Source organism: Cantharellus anzutake, assembly GCF_015039405.1.
Source record: "Cantharellus anzutake strain C23 chromosome Unknown EI90scaffold_120, whole genome shotgun sequence".
In the NCBI taxonomy this organism is placed as follows: Eukaryota; Fungi; Basidiomycota; class Agaricomycetes; order Cantharellales; family Hydnaceae; genus Cantharellus; species Cantharellus anzutake.
This window is the reverse complement of record NW_024067070.1, coordinates 201,309-226,964: the sequence shown is the minus strand read 5'-3', so window position 1 is coordinate 226,964 and position 25,656 is coordinate 201,309. Positions and strand designations below refer to the sequence as shown.

Sequence of the window (25,656 nt, the reverse complement as noted above, 5' to 3'; positions counted from 1 at the left end):
GATGAAAGTCGAAACTCCACCGATCAGGGAGCGTGCGATCGGCAAATGCAATATATATATAGACTAGAACATTTGGGCGAGGAACAAGAACCCGGCTCCAATTTGCGCCGGCGCTCGAACCCCGCGCAAATGAAACGCTGTATGTCATTCGTTGGGCTCAAGGGTAACATGCGGCAAGATATTGAAGTTCTCCGAGAACTGTCTGTCAGAGGGGACTCAAGCCAGGGGACAGCAACTCGTCAAGGTACTAGTGCCATGCTACGCTCAAGCAGGTACAGTATTGCGAAACGCTGAAGCTAGTGTACCTTTGCCAATCCCAGAGTGGTCCATGGAAGCATTGAATGACCGTTCACTTCTCCGAACTGAGCGAATCCAGTTCCTTTCTTCCTTGCTTACATACTCGGGAGATTCTGTCCTTTAGATGGTTCATTTCTGTTTGAATCGAAAAATGCCACCCATGATGGAAACACATGGAGTCGAGTCTGGCGTAGTCTGGTTGGTATACGGGTGTCAGTGGTTCTCGAGTGGGAGTAGCTACGACTAAGCGCCGGACATGCACAATATCAACTTTAATAGACAAATAGATTCGGCCAACTCGACTACACCGATCAGACGAGTGGCACGTGAGTCAGGAACAACCTTCTAATTTGAGCAAATCAGACTCTCGCTTTCCCCTTGCTATCAGTACTTTTCTCTGGTGCAGCGATTCATTCTCATTGCCTTTAAAGTTTATAGTGTTGCTCCGTTCTGAACGGTCTCCCAGTGAACACCATCCCACACGCTCAAGTTCAAAGTTGACATCATTTGATTCACTGATAGCACGGCGGCGGCGTCGTATATGATATCCGACAGGCACGGTTACGTACTACTTAAATTAAACCATCCATTGACATTCCATCATGATTCATCCGTCCGCCGAAAGGGGCCGGCTCATGGCACTTGCTCTGGCACTCGTTCCTTGCTCAAGAGTTCTGGTCTATTGAACTTGCTGGCGGACCAACTTTTCTGTCAACGACATAGACTCCTTTACAAAGAGGGCTGCTGCTTTGTTCGTAGTGTTCAACAATGAACCGAATTTGACTAAGTGCTATCTTCTTTCGTTATGTAATACGGGAGTTTGTTCGCGGGGATCTGCCACTGTCAGGATGGAATTTGATTTTCGTTTGAGAAAGCCTTTAATCTCTCCTACCTCCATAACGTTTCTTTGGCTGCCGAGTCCTGACGGTGACAAGCAAAGAACAAAGCTACTGGACACAGCAATGGCAAGGCTTCCTTCCTCGCCCTGGGCCCTTCGCTCCCTTCTTTTTGCGCTCTGTGCTCGGATTAGTTTAGCGTATACGGTGTACACCCCGAGCACAGTGGAAGTGATTACGGACGGACTCCATTTCCATGCCCCTTGCACCGTGAGTCCTGCGTATCGACCCCTCAGGATCAGTTTGACTAATCCTAATACTTTCGAATCGTATCTTGTATGGGCGCATTGCTGTCTCCCGAACCGGTCGCGTGCGTCGCGTTTGTGTCCTTTGGTACAGATTCCCGCTACCATCCAATTGGTTATTAAGGTTCGTGGGAGGCGCCTCCGCCTATTTGTTCCGTTTTCGCGCCGCTGTCTAAAATGATTTTTTTTTTCTCATAGCTGGATCTGGATCTTGGATGTTCACCGCCAGCTCCGCGCTCGGTCAGCTCTCACCTGGCCAATCCCCAGGCAGAACATTGTTGACGTATGATCCTTTTCCTATCAGACGACTACGTGTGTAGACATAGACACAGCAACCACAACTAGTACAAGCTCGTCGCGCACATCCACGCACCTTTTTCCTTCCAGCACACACTCCTCACATACTAGCACCTTCATCTCTTCTTCCACCACAACAACCCCACAACCCGTGCTTCCAGGGCCTCCAACTTTCACCAGCACCTCCTCCAGTTCAATTCCGTCACCTTCGAACCACAAATCCACTCCCGCAGGACTTATAGCGGGTGCTACTGTAGGAGGGATTGCTGCGCTAGGCTTGTTGGCAACCTCCCTTGTTGGGCTTGCTAAGAGGGGTGCTCAGGGGGGACTCGAGGGCCTTACGGACCACGAAGTTGGCCCTTCTGCTCTCTTTCAGGATCCCCCAGGACCCGAACCCACACTTCCTCAACCTGTGAGTGCCGGAGCAGCATTCCTCCGCCCTGGTCAGAATGATCGTATTTCACCTGCTCGGGGACTGCGCTCCCTTCGAGGTCAACCAACTAATCCCCAGCCGGCGTCGACGCTACCGTCCAGTCCTTCCCCCAGTATCACTTCACCCACTCAGGCTACACTTCCCGGTCAGGGTCAACCATCTGATTTCCAATCTGCTCCGACGACGGCATCGAGTCCGGCACCTACCGTAGACCAACAGCATGGCCCTTCTCAGGTTTCCGCTATGCTTCAGCTCCCTCGAAGTATACTTCATGGCACTCGGGATAAGCTCAAGGATACTCGTGATATGCTCCATGCTCCTCGTGATATGCTCCATGCTCCTCGCGATATGCTTCAGCACACTCGTGAGATGCTTCAGGCTCCTCGTGGTATGCTCCAAGAGACCCGCGATACGCTTCGGGATGCCCGTGGTGTACTTCGGGCACCTCAGAGCATGCTTCAGGATACTCGTGATATGCTTCAAGATGCCCGTCATAGTATGCTTCAGGATACTCGCGATATGCTTCAGGATGCCCGTGGTATGCTTCAGGCGCCTCATAGTGTGCTTCAGGATGCCCGTGATACGCTTCAAGATGCCCGCCATATGCTTCAAGTCCCCCATGACATGCTTCAGGACGCTCGTGATACGCTTCAGGATGCCCGCCATATGCTTCAAGTCCCCCATGACATGCTTCAGGACGCTCGTGATAAGCTTCACGATGCCCCTGATATGCTTCAAATCCCTCGCGACTTCCTTGAGGACACTCGCGATACGCTTCGAGGTGCCCATGACAAGCTCCAAGATGCTCGCGATACACTCGCTCATAATGTACTTCAAGATGCCCGTAAGACGCTCCAAGTCCCTCACGACATGCTTCAGGGCACTCGTGATACGCTTCGAGACGTCTATGATACGCTTCAAGATGCCCGCGATACGCTTCCAGTCCCTCGCGATATGCTTCAGGACACTCATAATGTGCTTCAAGGCGCACTCCAAGCCTCTCGCGACATGCTTCAGGACGGTCGTGATAAGCTTCATGATGCCCCTGAAATGCTGCAAGTCCCTCACGACGTCATTGAGGACACTCACGATACGCTTCGAGGTGCCCGCGACAAGCTCCAAGATGCTCATGATACGCTCGCTCATAATGTGCTTCAAGATGCCCATAAGACGCTCCAAATCCCTCACGACATCATTGAGGACACTCACGATACGCTTCGAGGTGCCCGCGACAAGCTCCAAGATGCTCGTGATACGCTCGCTCATAATGTTCTTCAAGATGCTCATAAGACGCTCCAAGTCCCTCACGACTTGCTTCAGGGCACTCGTGATACGCTTCAGGACACTCATTATGTGCTTCAAGATGCGCTCCAAGTCTCTCGCGACATGCTTCAGGATGCTCGTGATAAGCTTCATAATTCCCCTGATATGCTTCGAGTCCCTCACGATATCCTTGAGGACACTCGCGATACGCTTCGAGATGCCCGTGACACGGCCTTCCAAGATGCTCGTGATACGCTCGCTTATAATGTGCTTCAAGACGCCCGTAATACGCTCCAAGTCCCTCGCGACATGCTTCAGGGCACTCGTGATACGCTTCGAGACGTCTATGATACGCTTCAAGATACCCGTGATACGCTTCCAGTCCCTCGCGATATGCTTCAGGACACTCATAATGTGCTTCAAGATGCGCTCCAGGTCTCTCGCGACATGCTTCAGGACACTCGTGATAAGCTTCATGATGCCTCTGATATGCTTCAAGTCCCTCACGACATCCTTGAAGACACTCGCGATGCGCTTCGAGATGCACGTGACATGGCCCTCCATGATACGCTCGTTCACAATGTGCTTCAAGACGCCCGTAATACGCTCCAAGTCCCTCGCGACATGCTTCAGGACACTCGTAATACGCTTCAAGACGTCGTCCATGATGGGCTTCAAGTCCCTCGCGACATGCTTCAGGATGCTCACGATACGCTTCGAGATGCCCGTGACACGCTCCAAGATGCGCTCGAAGTCACTCCCGGCATACTTCAGGATACTCGTGATACGCTTCGAGATGCCAGAGGCGCGCTTCCAGTTCCTCGCGACATGCTTCAGGACGCTCGCGACACACTTGAAGATGCCCGTGACACGCTCCAAGATGCTCGTGATACACTAGAAGATGCTCGTGATATGCTTGAAGTCCCTCCCAGCATACTTCAGGATACGCTTCGAGATGCTGGAGATGCGCTTCAAATCCCTCGCGATATGCTTCAGGACGCTCGCAATGCGCTTCGAGAGGTCCCTCGCGACGTACTTCAGGACACTCGTGATACGCTTCATGATGCCCGTGATATGCTCCACGTCCCTCGCAACATGCTTCAGGATGCTCGCGATACGCTTCGAGAGGTCCCTCACGACGTGCTTCAGGACACTCGTGACGTGCTTCACGATACCCGTGATATGCTCCAAGTCCCTCACGACATGCTTCGGGACGCTCGCGATACGCTTCGAGATGTCCGTGATACGCTCGAAGTCCCCCACGGCATACTTCAGGATACTCGTGATACGCTTCGTGATGCCGGAGATACGCTCCAAGTCCCTCGCGACATGCTTCAGGACACTCGTGATACGCTTCAAGATGTCGTCCATGATGGGCTTCAAGTCCCTCGCGACATGCTTCAGGATGCTCGCGGTACGCTTCGAGATGCCCGTGACACGCTCCAAGATGCTCGTGATACGCTTGAAGTCCCTCCCAGCATACTTCAGGATACGCTTCGAGATGCTGGAGATGCGCTTCAAATCCCTCGCGACATGCTCCAGGACACTCGTGATACGCTTCAAGACGTCGTCCATGATGGGCTCCAAGTCACTCGCGACATGCTTCAGGACACTCGCGATACCCTTCAAGATGTCGTCCGTGATGTGCTTCAAGTCCCTCGCGACATACTTCAGGACATTGGTGATACGGTTCAAGATTCCCGTGATACGCCACAAGAAGTCCCTCGCGATAATTAGGACGTTGGTGATACGTTTTCAAGATTCCCGCGATATGCTTCAAGTCCCTTACGGTATGCTTTAGGATTTTTGTGACATGCTTATGGACCTACTTCAGGTTCCTGTTAAAGTGGCACAACCGAGGTCTAAGCAGCGCGATATCGACGTTCAGTGAGATATCGTGCTCTTAGTAAAATTCTTGTTATCTATATATATATATCTGGGTGGGGTGCTGTACATAATGATCACAACGTGGAAAAAGAACAAAGGCAAAGCAAACACAAAGCTGTGAGCAGTAAGTACAACGTGCATGAAGTTACCCGTGAGCATTTGGCGTCGGACTGCAAGCTCTAACGGTTTCCTCCTGCTACGACGAACGACGGTGATGGCAGGACGCTCGGTACTCCCGGGTTGGATGATGCTCCTCTGGATCTGGAAGCTCCCAATGCGACGGAGCCACACGATCTGCCGTCATATATATCGTCCACGGAGTGGTGACAGTGTCACAACGGGAGTTTAATTAGCGTTGACTCAGGTACTCAGTTTTAACCTAGCCCCAGGCCTGGGTATGGATTCCCTCAACCAGTGGACGCGGAAGCAACCCAACCTGATGAGGATACTAGCACTTCACCTACTTGAGGCACCGTGCCCCCCCGTCGGAATCAACCACAGCCTGCTTCGACGCCAGCGTTGGGTTCTCCTCCCAGTAGCACTTCGCCTGCAGCTCCTCCCCGTGAGGATCCCCAGCCTGCTTTTGACGTTAGCACCAAGTCCTCCATCCCAGTAGTAGGCGTGGGATTAACCCCATGATTCCTAGCCTGCTTCGACGCCAGTGTCGGGTCCTCGTTCCATAGGCAGGTGACCAGCCTCTCTTTAACGGGAAGAGATCATTCCAGCGTTTCAGATCATTCCGAGTGACCAGATAGATATATATGAAAGTGCAAGGGCAAGCGTACCACACAGGAGGGCTAGAATGGATTATCTGAAGTATAATAAAGTATAGTCGTGATGCTTTTCCAAATCCTTTGCTTGGGTTTCTTGCCTCTAAAGTAATTTGGCCCAAGGGGACTGATGCGTGTTAAACTATTTCTAATCTCTTCATGGGTTGTCCTTGATATGTTTCCTTTTTTTGTGTTCTTGGAGGGCTCGCCCGCATCACACATCCTAGTTCCTACCGTAGACCCCGAAAGTCTGTTTGACTGCATGCATCATTTCCAAATCGGAGGTGTTGGGTACTCGTATATATACTTACTACAAGACAAGAGGAGTAATTACATGTTAAAACGAAAGGACGGCGGTACTGGCAGCAATGTCGTCCGCTCGATCTTCGATCCTCCTTCCATCCCGTTGTCTTGGTCCTCAGACAGCTGATCAACCATCGCGTTCGCCTCCGCCTCCTCCTCCGCGGTTCCCCCGGCGTCCGTCCTGCTGGTATCTTCCACGCGTGTGGCTGGAGCCAGGATTGGCCCCAACAGGGCAACCAGCGAGCGAGTTGCCTCGCTGATCTCGGCGAGCGAGCCTGCGATGTGCGCAACCAAACGCCCCATTTCTGCCTCCTCCTGAGGCACCCCCGATCCCTCAGACTCCATCCTTACTCGTTTCCTCGCAGGCACGGGCGACTCCATCTCCACGCGTTTGTTTGGGCGCACGCAGCGTACCCTCGCCCCCCTACACACCATACATGACGTGGATCTTCCGGAAGCCGGGACGCACCTCAGGCCGCGCGAGATACATCGGGCACACGGGGGCATCTTTGCCGGCGCTGTCGGTAGCACCGACGCGACAGAGTTGTGCTATGACCAAACGATCAGCTTCCTCATTCCTGATCCCCTGGTGATGTTGGTAAAACGCCCTATTCACCTGCCTTGCCGCAGCTGCCTTTTCCTCTCGCTCCCTCCGCTTCCGCTCCTCGGCAGCTCGTCGCGCTGCCGCCGCTTCCTCCCGCTTCCTCTGCTCTTCCGCCTTCCTCTCCTGTCGGCGTCGCTTGCGCTCCACCAACTTTGCGACCCCGAGTGACTCCTCGTCCTCGGAGTCTTCGACCAGTTGGTCACCAGACCAAGTTGATAGATCAAGGGTGGGCGACATTGTCGTTGGAATGATCCAAGTGGTTGAAGTCGCGTTTGAACGGGGGAACTAAAAAAAACCGTTTTCGGGTTTCGCCGAAGATTTCGTTTTAGGCCTTTAAGGGTTCAGGCCTAATGAAGTGCTTACGGTTGGGGACGATGTTGTTCCGTTCCCCCGTTCGCCCCGTGCCTCAAGTGTCCATCTAATTATATCAATGGGGTAGAGGTAAAAGGCTGCCTTTACAACTACTCCAAGGTGTATATAAAATCTCGGCACAAACAAATAAATAGACAACAGCAAATCGCTATAATGGGAATCGCGACACAAACAATGAATCTATTTCTTCGCTCGTTCTTGGGGCTTACTGAAATCGGGATGGTCGTCTGATTCAGCCAAATCATTGTCGTAGGTAGAAGAGAGATTCACAAAGGAAGTATCGGGCTCTGAACTGGTCGCAGCGTGTTTAGATCCTGCCGTAACAGAAGGAGCCACACTAGTGGAGGCAATCGGTTCGGATGGCTCTGCGGCGGTCTGCTTGGGATTCATCTGCCGATTAAACAGGCTGTGTTTTTTAGTGTTCCCAAGAGAGCTGAGAGGATCGGGCGAGTGAAGATTACCCAAGTCCTTGAGGTCAAATTGAAGTACATTGGAGTGTGTGTCTCGATATCAGAATCGAAACGGGAAATTGAATGACGCGATGGATTTTGTCAGTTAAATGTATTGGATCGTTGATAAAACTAACCGCAGTGTCGAAGGAACAGGCAGTCAAGGTGAACGCGCGGATTTCAACTGCAGAAATGTTACCAGTAATGTCGAAGATGACGTTGATCTCGGAATCGGGATGCATGCTTTCCTCCGGTTGACCCGTGAACATACACTTCGAAGGGGACGGCGAGAGCATCAGTGATATCCGTTGCTGAGATAAGTTAGTAATGAGGACAAGACAGTAGGAAGGAACCTATGAGTAGCTCGCTGTGCAGTCGACCATTCCTTAAATCAGGAACTGTGTTCACCCAGCAAAATTGGCACGTAAGGTCAGAGCCTGAGCCATGTTGGAGGGGGATGCGAAGACGAAGAACGAACGAGCATTTAAGGTGTACACATCCTGATAGGGTTATCGCAGACTTTGCGGGAAACCTAAGTGACTCAAGAACTGGAAACGGTACTAAACGCGGATCCAGCTGCGCGAAGCCATTGCACAACGCATGTGAGTGAGGATGATTGGAGCGACGGAAGAGGATGATATCTAGTGACAGAATCCAAGCAGCCTGGAGGAAGTTACACTAGAGATCAGCGGTCCGAGAGCGGTCCAATGAGACAGGTTCGAAACCGGGAAACGACTTGCACCCGAACGATAATGAAGTGAGAGAAAGACCAACACGATATTGAAACCGAACGACTCATGTGGAATGGTTTAGAGTGCATAGGCGCGCGCGTTGGACATCGACATCTCTGTCATAGCTAAAAACTCTCCGCTTTTCCAGAAACACCGATCGGGATTAATCGATTAAGAACGCGAAGGTGAAACATGGTGTTAACGTAACCAGGAAACGTGCATGCGATCGTGCATGCGACAGTCAGAGGGGCCACATAAAAGGTCAAGGCCGGGGGGCGGCATGTGAAGAAGTTGCGCAAACCGGATGAGTTGGATAACGCATGTGATGAAATAACCATTTTTGGTCGTTTTTAAACTGTAACGCAGCTCTTTTTTAGACCCAATTACTTGTAAAACCACCTCAGCAAAGTATGTAGTTACTTAGCACTGAGAGCAACTCAATTCCTGACATTGTCATTGTCCAATTATGTGAGTAATGTGCAAACCGAACATTAAGGTAATGATGTGAGCACATGATTCAAGAGCCGACGGCAATCGCAGACAGTACTGGCACGGTTAAGTAGACCGTGTAACGCTGGTACCAAACACACACACCAGGGAAGGACAGGCGATTATGTGAGCCAAAAAAAAACTAGCCAAAAAAAGGTAAAAAAGAAACAGTAAAGAATGACAGTATATTGAAGAACAACTAACTGGTGGAGAAATGAGAAAAATGGGGTCGGACAAGCATCAGTGGGGCCAAAATAACCACCACCCAACCCTCCTTCCAACCGAAATAATAAAAGAAGTCCCAGGAGAAACAACATGAATACATAAGTATCATTTTTTCCCCCTTCCAACCTATCAACCTATCAACCCTTATACCTCAGGTAACCCACTGTAGCTCCCCTGCACAGTGTGATCGACCGGACCGGGTCTCACCTGTCCCTGCCCTTCATATCCAGCCGGTTGATCTGACACTCCAGCACCAGCACCACCAGCGCCATGACGAGGCTGACCACTGCCCACCGCGGCGTTCAATCTCTCCTCAGGATTGAGTGGAATGCTAGGCGGAGGACTCGACGCTATCGTCGGGGGTTGACTATGACGGGGGAACGTCGTCCCAGTGGGTGAAGTGTTATCATTGAGGAACGCTACTCCAATCGCCGCTCCTGCATCCGCTGGTTGATGTTGAGGGAATCCAGACCCATAGCCTCCTGCAACCCCAGCAGCTCCAACCCCAGCTGCATTCCAACCCTCCGCACTACCACCGCTCGTTGGACGATATGCCTGTGGGTTATACGCCCCGGTCGTAACGGGAGCATACGGATCCAAAGGAGCAGCATACAATCCTGGAGTCCCGACCGATCCGCCATTACCACCGCCAACGTTCCCACCCGTACCGGGAGGGACTCGAAGGATAGGGGCGGGATCACCTTGTTGATCCATGTAGTCTTCAAGATTATCTTGGTTCTTCTTCTTAATAAGGAGGGCGATGAGGGATCCCACAATAACAAGTGCAACGGCACCTCCGGCGGAAGCACCCGCTATAAGTCCTACGTGGGAAGAGCCGCCGCCCGAAGATGTCGTAGTTGAACTGGAAGAGGAGCTTGTAGAAGTGCTGGACCCTGGAGGAATGGATCGTGTGGGCACTGATTGAGATGTACTCCTACCAGGAGCGGAAGAAGAAGAAGTGGGTGAGGAACCTGTGTTCGAAGGAAATGGGTTTGTGTATGTAGGTGATGAGCTTGTGGTTGGGGTTGTCGTGCTATCGGGTGACGTCGTCTCGGGCGTCGTCGTCTGGCTGTTCACAGACTATTTGAAGTGCAGCATGGAACAGAAAACCCAACGGTGTGAGCTCAGCTATATTCTTTTCGCCAGAAACGGGGCTGAGAACCACTGACCTCAGAAGAAACTGAAGCGACGCTGTTCACTGAAAGAATGGAGACAGATTGTAGCGAAAGCTAAGGGCCAGATCGTCAGAATGTTATCTATCCCTTCATCCACACTGGGACTGGGGAACGGAATACGCACCAAAGCAATGTCCGAAGTCGAGATCACCCGGGTACTCTAATGAGAGAATGACCGATAACGTCAACAAGGTTTCACCCAAGCTATTGGCCAAAAAAAAATAGGCTAACCGGGGGAAAAGTTGGCGATGAAGTTGAACTCAGACTTAGATTAGGCTACAGCATCGTGATAAAAAAAAAAACAAGTTTATCAGATAACTGCACAAGAACGGGACAAACAAGTAGGAAGTGCTGCTAACGAACCTTGACTACGTATGAGATACTTGTCGCTTTCAACCCTGCAGAGTCTATCAAGACAAAGTACACCGTTACACCTGCACCATTATGGATGGTGCTGTTGTGCGATATGACATGGAATAAGTAAGATGTGCGGCTATGGGCATCACCCCAAAGTGATAACAGAGCTGATTAACGCACAAGTAGACCGTTGACGCTGAACCACTATAACTCGTCAACAATGTGTTGGTATCTTTATCCCAAAATTGGATCGTAACGGGAGGCTAAACCAGAGCACAACACGAACGTGTTGGGAATTCCGAAAACACAGCAATATGCGCACGCACCGTATGGATTGGAAAAGTGAGATCAGTCGAACTCGTCCCGCAAGGTTGATGACACAAGTAGAACACTCACGGTGCACGCCGTCCAGGAGGTTTGGAACTGGACTTCATCTGTAATCCCCTGCGACGTACTTGGGGTGTAGAGCGTACATGCTAAACTGACCCGAGCACAGAGAGCGAGCAAAAGAGCACGAAGCGCCCAGGGAAAGGAAAAGATCCTTGCCATCACTTTTGTCCACACACCCTTTACTCGCCTCTGTCAGGCAAATATGATAAACTATGCGGAAGAAGGGAGGTTAGGTTAGGTTAGGCGGGGGAGGTTGGAGAAGGGAAAAGCGCGGAGGGGGCAAGATAACTCACGGCAAGCGAGGCGGAAGGGAAGGATGCGGATGGTCGCCGAAAAAGGAAGTACTATTCAACTCGGAAGAAGAGCCCTTGTACCTTGGCACGAGGTTACATAATGGTATTGTGGCTGTAGGGCGCTTCTCATTTGTTCCACGTATCCCAGAACTAGTCAGGTCCACCAACCGCATCTTGTGCCGCTGAATCAGCACCCCAGGCTTAACCCTGAATTTCTGATTATTTTCTTCGTTGTCTGCTCTCACTTGTGTGATTTGAAAATGGGGCTGTGTTCATGCTAAAAATGGCAATTGTATCAAAATGGGTTCACTGCCACTGCAATTCAATCCCAATCCCCATACTGAATTGTCCCTGACCTTGGCGAAACATCTTCCCACCCATCAAACAAGCCGGGGATTCAAATCCGAACCCGCACGCGGAACGAGGAGGCTGTGGGACGTACTAGATTGCTCTTGAAGTTAGACAAACACTGCCAGTCCCTTTACCGAACGGAAGCAAGTCCAGTCAATCAACCAGAAGAAGTGCCATCAAGAACGAGATCACTTTGACTTGATTGATGAGCACTATCATTCGAGAGGTATATTTCGTTTCCTGGCTCAACGTGCTTGAGAACCCACTGTCAGCGTGCTCAGTGTCAACTTGTAGATCGCTCCAGGATTGGTTACCTTTTCTAGGTGAGATAGTCTACGTTTCAGCCTGTGTTGCTGGCGCTTGAACCCCCCATTCCCTTCAAGGCCTTTTCGTCGTTTTGGAGCCCCCATTGGTGGACGCTCGACAGCTATTAGATTGAGCTCGGGAGATGTTTTCTTGATTGCGTCTACGCAACTTGACCAGGCTACCAAGGAAACGATTGAGAGTTTGGGAAAGGTCAAGTACGTGTCCTGATTCGCATGAGAGGGCTATCGATCGCTATTGACACTCAACGTCGAAACGGACGTTATTCGTAGATACATCATAGCCATTGACGCTGGTGTGTTGTCTGTTATTCTTTGAAATTGAAATGAATACGATTGAGTTTTTTCAAGAGCACACTATTTTCGTCGGTGCGTCATCGCTCCTTCGCACCGCCTTACATTAGGCCTATTAGACCACCCTTGGTCTCCCTTTAAAACTAGAATCGTACCAAAATGCCTACCCAGAGGCGAAACTAATAGGCGTCGAAACCCTCGACAAGCGGAAACCTCACCTCCGCTGGGACCATCGTAAGTCAACCATTTACCTATCCCTTCGCCAAATAAAACGAAATCCTTACACACATCTCTTAAAACTCCCCACCATGCAACACTCTCGATCATATTATAAGTATACACCTCCAACAATCCACCTCCCTTTAGCCAACTTCCTCCCGACATCTCCACCCAATTCTTCCCTTCTTTCATCAACAAGGATCTAGCCATCCTCCACAAACCATCACGCACGCTCCTCGTAGCAGACCTCCTTTGGAACCTCCCCGCTGGAGAACAGAACGGTTTACCCACCGACTACGAGAATTGGTTCCATAGCCTCATGAGCCCCGGAACAAGATTTCAACGAGCGTTTCTTTGGCTTGCTTCGATCAAGGATGGAAAGTAAGAATCAAATAATTAATTAATTAATTAGCAGAGCTTAGACTAACGAGCGCCTTTTTTTTTACACCGTACAGAGCCATGAGCCGAGATGCGAAAGTCGTTGATGGCTGGGATTTCAATAGGATAATACCATGTCATGGAGTGAGTAAATTGTTAGCTAAAGTACCGTTTGCTGGATATGTGGATTGATGCGAATGTTCGTTGATCATGACAGGACGTCATCGAGACAGGAGGGAAGGAAGCGTGGCGGTCGACGTATACCGGTTTTTTGAAGGGAACATAGTGACAGTCGGTTTTTAATCGGGAACCAGAATTAGAAATGGGGGAGAGAGAGAGAGAAAATAAAAGGAACGCCTTGGTTGGATTTTCTTTTCTTCTTTCTCAACTTTCGAACATGAATATACTATGTACATACTGTCCAGTAACAATCCCAAGAAGGGTTTAATTTTTACAATCATTCGGTGTTATGACAGGAAAAGTGGGCCTAGCTCGGAGTAACATCGATATCGCGCACGCATGGAGAAGCGACGGCTCAACACTTAAGTTGTATCGGGGGGGTTATTCATGGGGTTCTAAAAAAAGATTGGCTGCCTGAACGCGAGAAATCCCATACCGTAATCCACAGCTTCTAGTTGGAGACGCCTCCAGAAGATCCTTAGTAAAGGGGGGAAATAAATCTAGCGCCGTGCCCTCTCGCGTTCATTGTGATTTCAGCCTTTGAGAAGCCCGCCGTTCGGATGGAAAGCAGTTTAAGTAAGCAGTTAGGGAGTTATGCTCTACGGGGGACAAGGTACACTTAAAGATGTGGGAGATCTAAATCTGGCCGACTCGCAGCGAAATAAGCAGGAACTCCAGCAACTTGATGCTCTCCTTCGCTTATGGCAATGAATAAGGCAATCCTGGTCGAATGCCCCTTTGCGGGTCATAGACCCGTCCTGCGTCCTCAATCTCTAAAGAGCTGAGGCCCTTCAAAATGACCTTCTTCTGATATCAGCGATTGCACTGTGCTAGTTCCGTAACAAACCGTGCCGTTGACGTGGTTATCAACAGCAAAGTCGATTTGAGGGGAAAAGCGAAGATAGGAGATTCTTAGTCCAAGCCGAAATGTAGGGGAACCCCTGAGATGGAAACCTCTGCTGCTGGGAATGGCTGTTGACTTGGATGAAATTCCTCTTCCAACTTGATGTATAAGCACAGTTACAAGAAGGCGATCAGCAGTCTACAATCATTAACATTGAGCGTTATGTGGTAACTCGTGAAGGTGTTGGCATCTCGCGCACGATGAAACCACGCGCTCAACGCTGAACCAGAAGGGTGTGGGGATATCCATTCATGTGGTTTAAAAAGATTGGCGGGCCGAAGCGGCGAAATGTTGTATCAGGGCCCCAAACAACCACTCTGGCTGGGAATGCTTCCGGAAGATCCATAGTAAGGGGAGATAGATCCAACGCGTCCTGCATTTCTATGCGGATCCTGATTTCAACCATTGAGAGACGCGGTCGGAGGGCAAGCAGTTCAACGATGCAATTAGAAATGCGTTCAACTGCTTGAGGATCAGGTCTTAGATAGATCGAGAACATTATTCTCTGGAGATTGGGGCAGTGATATGCCGAGAGATGTGGGAGATCTGGACCTGGCGGTTTCGCAATTGAAAGTAGGGATTCCAGCATCCTAATACTCTCGTCCACTGTGACGTAAACTCCTAGGCATTCCAGCGCGTGACAGTGAACAAGGTAATCCCGCGGTAGGTTAGATGCTCTAACCTCTAAGGAGACGAGGCCCTTCAGAATATCCTTCTTTATTGTGTTATCGAGTGAAGAGAGGCAATATAGGTGTTTGAGACGCGGGGCCACGATGGGAAAGGAAACCCTCCCACCACGGAGGATGAGATTCTCAAGCTGGGGAAATGAATAAGGTAAAATGTCCAGGTTTTGGGAAGTCACAGGCTCTAATTCCAGAGTCTTCAAAGGCTCAACATCGCGTAGGAGATTGGTGATATTCTTTTCGTTCAACGACACCGATAGATGTTCCATCACGGAATTCAAAGTGAATGCTGGAAGGTATCGACTCGGGGCATAAAGTTTGAGATAGCGAAAGTGCTTTGGTAAGCCCAAATCCAGGTTTTGGTGAGGAGGCTGTGGGGACCAGTGGAGCGCAGGATCCAAAGCTATCGCTGCATCCCTCAGCGATTTCAGTTCGTTGGGAAGTGGGATCCAGTCGTTTGGAAGGCGAAAGTCGTAATCGATGATGTACAAGGAGGTGCAACGATTAAGATGGGGTGTTGCGATCTCCTTGACACGTCTGCGAAACTCCGGACTGGGACATCTCTTGCCGCCCGTGAAGTTCACCATTAGTTCCAGGTGCACATCTTTGGATCTCTTCAAGCACTCTGAAAACCGCTGCAACCTCCCTTCTTCACTCCCACCTTCGGATCTAATGATGGATGTTGCCCATAGTCGAGGTTCGCTCAGTGCCACGAAGCGCCAGAAGTGGCAAGTCTTTGTTATCACATGAGCCACGGTGCAGCCATCAGAAGAATAGTGCCCATTCCAGTCGGCTTTCAAGGTAACGAATATTTCCCGCAAGAGTTCTACAGGCAAATCATTGATATGGAAATATTTGCGGTTCTCCAAGCTGATCTCATCCTTCGAGTCCTCCGAGTGTGTTGGGATTGCTTGGTGATTGGGTTCCATGGGAACTGACAGGAGACGACTTTGGCAACGAGGAACGCTGTGCGGCGGGACTGTCGCGCCTCGGGTCGGTTCTGGACTTCAGGACGGGTGATGACTTGAATAATATTGTTGAGGGGAAACTAATTCAGTTTGCCCAAAAAAGGGTTCACTCTGGCCACTCCATACATAACGAAATCCTCGCTCCATTTCTGAACTAGAGTGCGTGCCTTCGCACGCGCTGACCTGCACTGCTTTTCAACACCCTAGTCAGTTGTACAGAAAAAAGTGAACCATGATTAAATCATTATTCCACACAAAAAGAGTGCATAGATGTTCTATGCTCAGGAGAGATCCCGAATCATGGCATCGGGCTATGTCAAGTGTGTGGAGACAATAGCGGAAGTGTTCCGGATAATAGGAAACAAATAGGAAAATGGGGAGCAGAAAGAGGACATCAGGACAGCGACTTGGGGAGGGGACAAGTGTACAAATGAGGATAAGACAAGCGCACTGAAAATTGGTCAATAGTATCGACTAATAAATCTCCTTCCCTTGCCCAAAGCGCCCATGCGGCAGGGCAAGCGGGGGTGCAGCAGCAGTGGGGGGGTTGGACCAAGAGCTGCGCAGTTGGGCATGTGTCTGCTGCATCCCTTCAAGAATGGGCTGCATCGCAGGCTGACATGCCAATTCATGAGTACGACACAGTATTTTAGCAGATGCAGGCTGTGGCTGTGTCATCGGACGCAGCCTAGCACGATGAGTAAGGCAGGTAGAGGTGCAGATACAAGTAAGGGGAATTTTGGCCAGGTAAGCGCTGGGCACGCATTCAGGTGTGCTTGGACTAAGTGCTGACATTGCGAAGGGCAGAGTTCTTCATATTAACTCCTGAAGTAGTTGGGCATTTACCCCTAAACTCGGTACGTGGATAGATCTAATTCTCCTCTACCAAAAGAGCCCAAAATCAAGCCTCAGAGATTCATAGGTGACGCTCACGTTGGGTTTTGCCAATCTCACTGGATTTTCAGCATGACTCACTTGATTTGTCTACCAATTGTACGTTATAAATATAAAAGTCACAAGGTCATGAAACCTAAATGGAAAATGAACATGTCAGCACAAGTGGCAGAAATGGCGTAATTTCACCTGGATGGCTGTGCAGGTAATACAATGCGGAATACAACACGTAAGCAAAAGTGGCACGTTTTACATAATTATGGGGGAGGCAGAGTGACCTGCAGTGCAGGTAATACCCCTGATGCGGCAGTTGGGATTTCCCCAGGATCCTTGTAGGGAATGGATGTGTGGTGATGCATGCTGTGCACGCTTTCTTTATTCATTGTTTATTACTCTTTATTTCTCGATGTAAACAATGTATATAAATTGCGGGGAAGGGTGAAACAGGTTTTCACTCTTCTCCTCCCCTGTTGAAATTACAGCTCTATACTGCCTAATTCCTGACAGCTTGAGGATAGCAGGAGTCAACACCAAGGTCGGAACCTCAACCGACCTTACAATCCTCTTGTTGTGTAGTGCTAAACTTGAACCTATCGCTGAATCAAACTGAAGGACTAATGCACACCAACAAAGTAGCGCCGTGACAGTGTAAGCGGTGTGCTTACATAAGTAGTCTGATGGATATATATACCCGTCCAAGTTTTGTTAGTTAGAACCTCTTGTATTTACCCCGTAAATCAAGCCCTCTTGGACCTGTGACTCTCTCAGTGACCTAGTGAGTTCATTAATCCTTAAGGACTTAGCCATCGGCGACAGCCGATCTTGAGGTTCCTCACATTTTTTCACATCCCTACACTCTTGATTTACCTTGTGTCAGGGCCCGGCCCTCGTTCTGTGACGGGCCCAGGGGGGTCCTCCTAGTCGCTGGGGTATCTAGTCCCAGTCCAAGATCTCTGAACTCACTGAGGGGGCTAGCCCCAGCCTTCACAGGAAATGAGTTGCTGCGCATTTAGGGAGAAGGTAGTTACACTTGCCTTCACAGGAAATGAGTTGAGAAGAAGGGTAACCTTCTCAACCTCCTGTGAAGCTGCTACAAATGGGAGTTGGGAACTATACAGTCTTCGGCTCTTTGCCGACTTTCCATAATTGGCACCCCCCCGTGGGAAGATTCTGGGTGAGCTGCTCGCCCAGAAAGTTCCCACGGTTGTGGCTGTGATGGTTTCTGGGCTAGTAACTCGCCCAGAACGTTCCCACGGGTCTGCATGCATGCGGGATTGTGGAACAGTGAAGGGAAAAATAGGAGAAAATGGGGGGAGGGTACCTGAGGGTGTGTGGGGTCAGGGGCTGTGCCCTGACACCTTGATCTAACCTTTAACGCCAAGTTCAAAGCTTGAGGCTGGCCACCTCAAGTTTACCCTTACCTCCACATACAACACAACCTAGCTGCAGCTAAAGATGATGAGACTGAGAAGTGGAAAGGGTTACGTACCCATGGTGAGTCGTCGTGACCGTTCCTTCTCAGTAGACACATTGGCTCCTGAGCCAATGATGACTGATGAACAACTTGTACACACTGGGAGTTCATTGACAGATGCTGTCAAGCTTACTCTTGAGACAGAAAACGAACAAGGTGACCTAGCTACGATGCCGGGAAGCATGCTAGGTGCCAGACAGACCGAAGAGAATGACGAACAAGTCATAGATCCAGTGAGTGATTCTTCAGATTCAGAGAGCGAAGAACATACCGCTCTGGGGACTAGCCCTGTAATTCCCTCCCATACATTGGTAGAGGATGCCCACGAGGCAGATGAGATTATTCCCTCCCATATTATGGTAGAGGATGCCCACTATGCGGAAGTCAATTTTCTCTCCCTGCAGGTAGAGGATGATATGTCTATAGTTAGTGAACAAGACCTAAGTACAGAACGACAGTTGTCACCAGAGACCCCTATTGCCCCCCTAGATCCCTTGTCTTACCTGAACTCATACGCGGAGTTTGACAAGAAATCTCTCTCACTATCTGATATACTGTCAATGCCAGACCATGCACTCAATAAGATCTTATGTTTCAGAGAACTTGTTGTGAAGCATGAATCTAAACCACAAATGCTGGACCTATGGACAGATACACTTTCAGATGAAGGTGGCGCACAACTGTATTCAGCTACAAAGACTAAAGCCACAGAAGCTTCCACCTCTACCAAGAAGGGTAAAGAGCATGAAACTGTTTCAGTATCACCCACCCTGATTGCCAGACCACAAAGTAGTACAGAATTGGATAACAATAGCGAGTCTGATGAACTGAAGATACAGACCCGGAGGATTCTACAAGAGAGATCTAGCACAGAGACCACTGTTAATGCATTGGCATCTCGTAGGCTAGCTAGACATAAAGCTGCGAGATGGGAATCAATGACACCCAAGGAGCAGGAAAGGAAATCCAAGACTGAATCTATGGTACAGAACCATGTGACAATGAAGGTACCCAAAGCTTCAATGTTTGTACCTCTGTCATCATTCCTAGCGAAACACTTGACTCCGTTGGACCCTTCCGATGACAGCAGCAATGACGGCTCCTCATCATCAAATTCATCAAAGAGAACTAGTACCATCCACACTGATGACTCGGACCTACTAAAACTAGGGAAACTGAACAGGATGGGCTCAAGGAACGAGCTCAGTCTCCTATTAACTTTACTCAAAAAGGAAAAACATACGAGTTCGCAAGTAAAAGTCAAAGGTCCAGAACCATACAATGGTGACGCAAACTACAATAAATTCGAAGTCTGGTTTGCTGGAATGAAGACCTACTTTGAGTTGAACAAAGTTCGGAAAAGGGATGAAGTGAAGCATCTTCAAAACATGCTAAGTGGCAAAGCCGCATCTTGGTATGTATCGGCCATTGCATTAAGACCACAAGACTGGAACTTGACCACAGCTGTTAAAGCACTATTTGACGAGTGCTTTCCCCCAGAATTCAGACAGATACAACGTGACCGTTTTGAACGTTGGACACAACGGAACTCAACTGTCCAGGAATACGTACGGGACATGGATCGCATTAGAAAAAGGATAGATGACATTACGGATCGTCAATTTGTACAAAGGGTGTTCAATGGCCTAGACCAATATTACCGTATCAAACTGTTGGACTATGGGTTTAGTCCTGACACTGGTTCAATAGATGAGTTAAAGGTTATCACCATGAATGCAGAGCGTTCAAAGAAGATGGTCAAATATGAGGAAAGTCGTAAACGAACCCAGAATCGCCAGAATGAGCGCGAGAAGGGTAAGCAGGTTCCTGAAAGCGTGAAAGGACAAAAGAAACACAGCGAAAATCAGGATAGAGCTGACAAACAGATTGATGATAAGAAAGGAAAGGATCCCGACAAAAAGAATGGAGGGCATAACCCAGATCTTCATGGACTAGACTGTCCAAGGAAGAAAGCGAGGAGCTACGGGCTAAAGGCTTATGCTTCAACTGTAAACAGTCAGGCCACCTGGTGAAAGACTGCCCTGTGTCTAAAGAGAATCCTAGTGTAAGTGCTCATGCAGTAAACATCAGAAACCTAGAGGACATGATTGAAGATGAGCTCACTCAACACATATATGCCTTAAGCGCTAGCGCTTCAATTCCTAGAACGGCTTATATCAAAGCCAACGTTGCCAAGTCTAGAGGGGATAAACTCCGAAAGGAGGGCACGAAACTGACCAATAGCCTGGAGCGTACAACAGCCATCCCTAAAGACATCATGCAAATCCTACCGAAAGGGATGGTTATAAAAACCCACATTAATGGTAGTATCTGTAGAACGTTAGTGGACTCCAGATCACTAGCTGACTTTATATCCACCACTTGTGTGGACCAACTGAAGATCCTGAGTACGAAACTATCTACGGTCCTTCCAGTACAACTTGCAGTCACAGGATCTAGAGTGAACGTCCAACTCAAAGCAATTGTAGACTTCAAGTACGAGGACATTGATTGTAAGAAACGATTTGACATCATGAACATTCATGACTATGATGTGATCTTAGGCACTCCATTCCTATATCAACATTCAGTGCTGTTAGGCCTGAACCTGCCATGCCTACATGTCAGATCTGAAAACCCACTATCCCTAAAGAAAGAAGACTCCGTGGTGATTCCTTCCGTGAGATCAGCGATAATTAGCCAAGATTTGGAAAAGTTATGAGAGATGTTGAGGAACGAAGCAATACACCTCTGTAAAGCATTTGATGAAACCCCACTGCCTCCTTTACGAGATATCAATCACCGAATCCCACTCAAGGATGATAAGAAGATCTATAGATTCCGCCGAGCAATGTGCCTGGAACCACTGAGACCGCTATGGGAGAAGAAGTGTGATGTAATTGTCAGGGCACACCCGCCTGACCCAGGCCCACCCGGGCCCACCCAGCCACACCACACCCGCTCCCCGCTGTCTATCCCCCTCCTTCCTCCCTCTCCTCCCCCTTCTTTTCCCTTTTCTTTCCCCTTTCTTTATTTCATTCTTCTCATCTTCTTCTTCCTGTTTATTTCTTTCTATCTACATGGACCACCTTCCCTTGTATCGATGTACTATTGACCCGTCCGGCCCACACACCCCGGACGGCTTCCCGCTGTGCCCAGCACGCGCGCATGTAGCGGACGCTCTCGGGATCCCCCACGGGGACACCCGGATGCCTGCAGCTGCCTCCGAGGATGACGTGGCACCTGTCATGTGACTCAAGCCGCATGTACATAAATGTACCTGAAGTGGGAACCGAAGAAGTAACCTTCTTCTCACATTCTCCACTTCAGGTAAGTAGTATAGTTTTCCTCTTTAATAATAATAACACATTCTCCACTTCAGTCTGAGTGGCCAGGGACCACTGTCCCGGATCGGGCCCGCCAGTACGCACGCCCGCTCCACACCCCGCGACGGCCTCAGTGCCGGGCATTACCCCTGGGCCCTCTCGACCCCGGACGCGTCCCTGACAGCAGAAGAAGGTTTTAACCTTATTTCCCCCGCCTCACCCATCTCCCCAGCCATGGTGTCAGAAGAACAGTATGACGACCTGCTGGCCCGCTTCCAGGAGCTCCAAGCCATTGTGGAGAGCCAAACCTGCAACCACCCCCCACCCGCACCTGCACCCGCACCCGCCCCTGCACCCGCGCCTGTACCCACACTCGCGCCCAGACCCAAACCACCGAAGGTCGCTGCCCCCACTCCCTTCTCAGGAGCCAGTGAAGACCTCGATCGCTTCAAAGCCGAGTGCGGGATCTACTTCCATGTCCGCGCAGCCGAGTTCCCTACCGAACTATCCCAGATCCTCTTCGTCCTCTCCTACATGAAGGGAGGACCTGCAGGGGCGTGGGCGACACAATGGACGATCACCCTGTTGACAGCCACCTCCCCCACCATAACCATGGACGAGTTCAACACGGAACTCGATGCCATGTTTCAAGACCCGAACCGGGAGGCCACAGCTCGGCAGAAGTTGGCAGTCATCCGCCAAGGGACTGACTCCGTGGATAAGGTCATCCAGGAGTTCGAGATATTGGGACCCGCCTCGAGGCTAGGCGATGTCGGGCTGGTCGACCGGTTTGAGCAAGCGATTAACTCGCGGCTCAGGGAGAGTATATACCGCCTCCGCCCCATGCCCACCACTTGGACTGAGTGGAAGTGCGAAGCCACGCTTCTGGACAACCAGTGGCGACGTTTCCAAGCCACCCAACCATGCGCACCCCCACCTAGACCCCCATTCCCGCCAGCCCGACCTCCGCTGACCGTGACCCCATCCCAGACCCGACCCGCGCAGACCCCCCCACGACCTGCTCCAGCACCTCCGCCCCCCACCCCAGCAGCCCGTCCTACACCAGGGACAGGCCCCCAGCCGATGGATCTCGACGGGTCAAGGACTGACCAGAGACAGTGCTACAACTGTAACACCCCGGGTCATCTCGCACAAGAATGCCCACACCCCAGGGTCAGCCGAGTACGACGTCTCCACCCGGAAGACCTGAGGACGTTGATGGAAGGGCTGAAGAGGCAGTTGACCGAAGGGACAGAGACGGTGGAGGGGGAACCAGAGGAAGAACCTCAGAGGGATTTTCAGGCAGGCGGCCGGTAAGGGATGCGTCCCGGCCACCCGTAGAAGATAGCTCGTGTAAATACTGCAGCACACGTAAGCCAACGCCAATGCCAAAGTTTCACCGAGTCATCGCGAAGAAAAAGAGGAGAAACGCATCCTCCACCCGTGAGAACGAGAAGACCCCAAGGGCAGCAACGCCCGAGGTAGCAGTCTCCCCCCCCGCCATTTACGTCCTTTCCAAGCAGTCCCCCAGATCTCTTAACCTCACAGTGAAACTGACTGCCCTAACCTCCCTCGCGTCGGTATCTGTGTCAGCCCTCCTGGACTCAGGAGCCACCGGGAACTTCGTAAGCCCCGAGTTTGTCCGAAAGCACAACCTAGAGACAACCCCCCTTCCCCAACCCATTCCCGTCCGTAATGTCGATGGAACCCCGAACGAAAATGGAGCTATAACAGAAGAGCTAGAAGCCCTCCTGACCTTCGGGCGACACACAGAGCGGGCACGCTTCGCGGTTGCAAACCTCGGGCGCCAGTCCCTCATCATAGGACACTCGTGGTTGCTGCACCACAACCCAGAAGTGGACTGGGTACGACAGAGAGTCGTCATGTCCCGCTGCCCGTCCTCCTGCAGACAACCGCGAATACAAAATGATCAGGACCCGGTACTGGAGCCTGGGGATGGGATCTACGCTGCTATCATTCCCCCAAGCTGGGGCCATGACCTGAGAGCCACCACGACCCCCTCGCAGCGGATGGCCCAAGAGGCCCGCGACCCGGAGGCTGAGCCTGCGTCGTTTGAGACGCTAGTACCAGAGCACTACCAGGACTTCCGGGATGTGTTCTCCAAAGAAGCCTTTGACCAATTGCCCCCCGGAAGCCCTGGGACCACGCTATAGACCTGGTACCGGACGCCAAACTGCCCAGGGGGAAGACCTTCCCACTCTCGCGTCCGGAACAGAAAGAACTAGACGAGTTCCTACGCGAGAACCTACAGAACGGGCGCATACGGCTGTCCAAATCCCCCATGGGAGCACCAGTCTTCTTCGTCAAGAAGAAGGACGGGTCCCTACGCCTGGTCCAGGACTACAGGAAGCTGAATGAGATTACGGTGAAGAACTCGTACCCGCTCCCCCTCATCTCAGATGTCCTCGCCCGCCTCCGCAACGCCAAATACTTCTCAGCCTTGGACCTATGCTGGGGGTTTAACAACATCCGGATCAAGGACGGAGACGAGTGGAAGGCGGCATTCGCGACCAACCGGGGGCTGTTCGAGCCCATGGTGATGTTCTTCGGCCTGTGTAACTCCCCGGCAACCTTCCAGACCATGATGAACGACATCCTGAGGGATTTCATCGACCGGGAGGTTGTCATCTGTTACATGGACGACATCCTGATCTTCACGGCCACCCTGGAGGAACACCGAAGGGTCGTCCGAGAAGTCCTAGAGACGCTGAGGAGAAGGAGGCTCTTCCTCAAGCCAGAGAAGTGTAAGTTTGAGCGAACCCGGATCGAGTACCTGGGCCTCGTTATCTCGGAGGGTAACGTCGCGATGGACCTGGTGAAGATCCAGGGTGTCCTCGACTGGCCCCCCCCAACCAAGGTGAAAGAAGTACAATCCTTCCTAGGATTCGTAAACTTCTATCGCCGGTTCATCAGAGACTTCTCTGAGAAGGCCCACCCCCTTCACAGGCTGACCCGGAAGACCCAAACCTGGAACTGGGGCCCGGATGAAGACGATGCCTTCCGTGCCCTCAAGGAAGCCGTCACCACAGCCCCTGTCCTCTGTTTCCCTACCGACCACGGCCGCTTCAGGCTCGAGTGCGACGCATCCAACTTTGCAACCGGCGCGGTCCTCTCCCAGCTCCAACCGGATGGAGAGTTCCACCCGGTAGCGTTCATGTCCAAAAGTTTCACGGATGTAGAGCGCAACTACGAAGTGTACGATAAAGAGATGCTTGCAATCGTCCGAGCCCTCGAGGAATGGCGACACTTCGTGGAAGGTGCTGAGGAGAAAGTCGAGATCTACACCGACCACCGTAACCTGGGCTACTTCCGGACGGCCCAGAGGTTAAATCGACGCCAGGCCAGATGGTCCCTTTTCCTCTCCCGCTTCCATTTCACCCTCGTCCACCGCCCAGGGAAGCTCATGGGGAAACCAGACGCACTCTCCCGCCGCGCTGACCACCTGAAGGGAAGGGACGACAATGAGGGGCTGACCCTCCTCCAACCGGCCTGGTTCGAGGCCCGTGCGATGGAAGCAGTCTCAGTGGAGGGTGAGGAGGCGGATATCCTAGAGAGGGTACGAGGAGCGAGAGATCATGACGAACAGGTGGTAAAGGCCATGAGGGAACTGGGAGAAGGAACGTTGAGGTCGGACGAGTGGGAGAGACAGGGAGAGTTGGTCCTCTACCGGGGCAGGGTGTACGTTCCAAAAGACCCACAACTCCGCCACGATCTGGTACGGCTACATCACGACGCGCGGGTGACGGGACATCCAGGGTGATGGAAAACCCTAGAGCTCGTCTCCCGCGACTACTGGTGGCCTCGGATGGCAGAATATGTCGGGCGATACGTACGTGGATGCGACACCTGTAACCACGTCAAACCCTTCCCCGCACGGAAGGTTGGGAAGCTCACCCCAAATAAAGTTCCCACCCACCATTGGCAGGTGATCTCGGTAGACATGGTGGGAGAGCTCCCAGAGTCGAAAGGTTATAACGCCATCCTAGTTGTAGTGGACCGTCTGTCCAAACGCATCCACGCGATCCCCACCATGACATCCGTGGACTCGGCTGGTATCGCCCAGCTCTTCCTAGAGCACGTCTGGAAGCACCACGGGCTCCCGGAAGAGATTCTTAGCGACAGAGGGAGCACCTTCGTCTCGCGCTTCTCGAAAGAACTTGCAGAT

The 25,656-nt window shown here is 51.1% G+C and overlaps 6 protein-coding genes across 6 annotated transcripts; 2 read left to right on the top strand and 4 right to left on the bottom strand.

The window, feature by feature from the left end:
- Window positions 1–1,087: 1,087 nt before the first annotated feature.
- EI90DRAFT_3021643 (uncharacterized protein) lies at window positions 1,088–2,441 on the bottom strand (the record flags this gene model as incomplete). The annotated part of the gene is made up of 5 exons (XM_039057684.1): window positions 1,088–1,539; window positions 1,691–1,746; window positions 1,812–2,040; window positions 2,082–2,219; window positions 2,375–2,441. The coding sequence occupies 5 exons, from the start codon at window positions 2,439–2,441 to the stop codon at window positions 1,088–1,090; spliced, it is 942 nt and encodes a 313-aa protein (XP_038909114.1).
- A 1,605-nt stretch (window positions 2,442–4,046) lies between these two features.
- EI90DRAFT_3086780 (uncharacterized protein) lies at window positions 4,047–5,402 on the top strand (the record flags this gene model as incomplete). Its single annotated transcript, XM_039062208.1, has 1 exon — window positions 4,047–5,402. A coding segment is annotated over exon 1 (1,109 nt), but the record flags the coding sequence as incomplete, so codon positions are not given.
- A 934-nt stretch (window positions 5,403–6,336) lies between these two features.
- On the bottom strand, window positions 6,337–7,096 carry EI90DRAFT_3086777 (uncharacterized protein). The gene is made up of 2 exons (XM_039062207.1): window positions 7,008–7,096; window positions 6,337–6,940 (listed from the first exon to the last, which is right to left on the bottom strand). Exon 2 carries the CDS (start codon window positions 6,896–6,898, stop codon window positions 6,419–6,421), a length of 480 nt encoding a protein of 159 aa, XP_038909112.1. The 5' UTR covers window positions 6,899–6,940; window positions 7,008–7,096; the 3' UTR covers window positions 6,337–6,418.
- A 3,492-nt stretch (window positions 7,097–10,588) lies between these two features.
- EI90DRAFT_3086771 (uncharacterized protein) lies at window positions 10,589–11,636 on the bottom strand. The gene is made up of 5 exons (XM_039062206.1): window positions 11,477–11,636; window positions 11,190–11,393; window positions 10,974–11,056; window positions 10,800–10,890; window positions 10,589–10,712 (listed from the first exon to the last, which is right to left on the bottom strand). Exons 2-5 carry the CDS (start codon window positions 11,340–11,342, stop codon window positions 10,641–10,643), a joined length of 399 nt encoding a protein of 132 aa, XP_038909111.1. The 5' UTR covers window positions 11,343–11,393; window positions 11,477–11,636; the 3' UTR covers window positions 10,589–10,640.
- Window positions 11,637–12,032: 396 nt separating this feature from the next.
- Window positions 12,033–13,368, top strand: EI90DRAFT_3158943 (uncharacterized protein; the record flags this gene model as incomplete). The annotated part of the gene is made up of 9 exons (XM_039066207.1): window positions 12,033–12,053; window positions 12,122–12,150; window positions 12,211–12,348; window positions 12,424–12,446; window positions 12,502–12,519; window positions 12,592–12,678; window positions 12,780–13,044; window positions 13,119–13,185; window positions 13,259–13,368. 9 exons carry the CDS (start codon window positions 12,033–12,035, stop codon window positions 13,325–13,327), a joined length of 717 nt encoding a protein of 238 aa, XP_038909110.1. The 3' UTR covers window positions 13,328–13,368.
- A 971-nt stretch (window positions 13,369–14,339) lies between these two features.
- On the bottom strand, window positions 14,340–15,737 carry EI90DRAFT_3134546 (uncharacterized protein; the record flags this gene model as incomplete). The annotated part of the gene is made up of 1 exon (XM_039064676.1): window positions 14,340–15,737. The coding sequence occupies one exon, from the start codon at window positions 15,735–15,737 to the stop codon at window positions 14,340–14,342; it is 1,398 nt and encodes a 465-aa protein (XP_038909109.1).
- Between the last annotated feature and the right edge of the window lie 9,919 nt (window positions 15,738–25,656).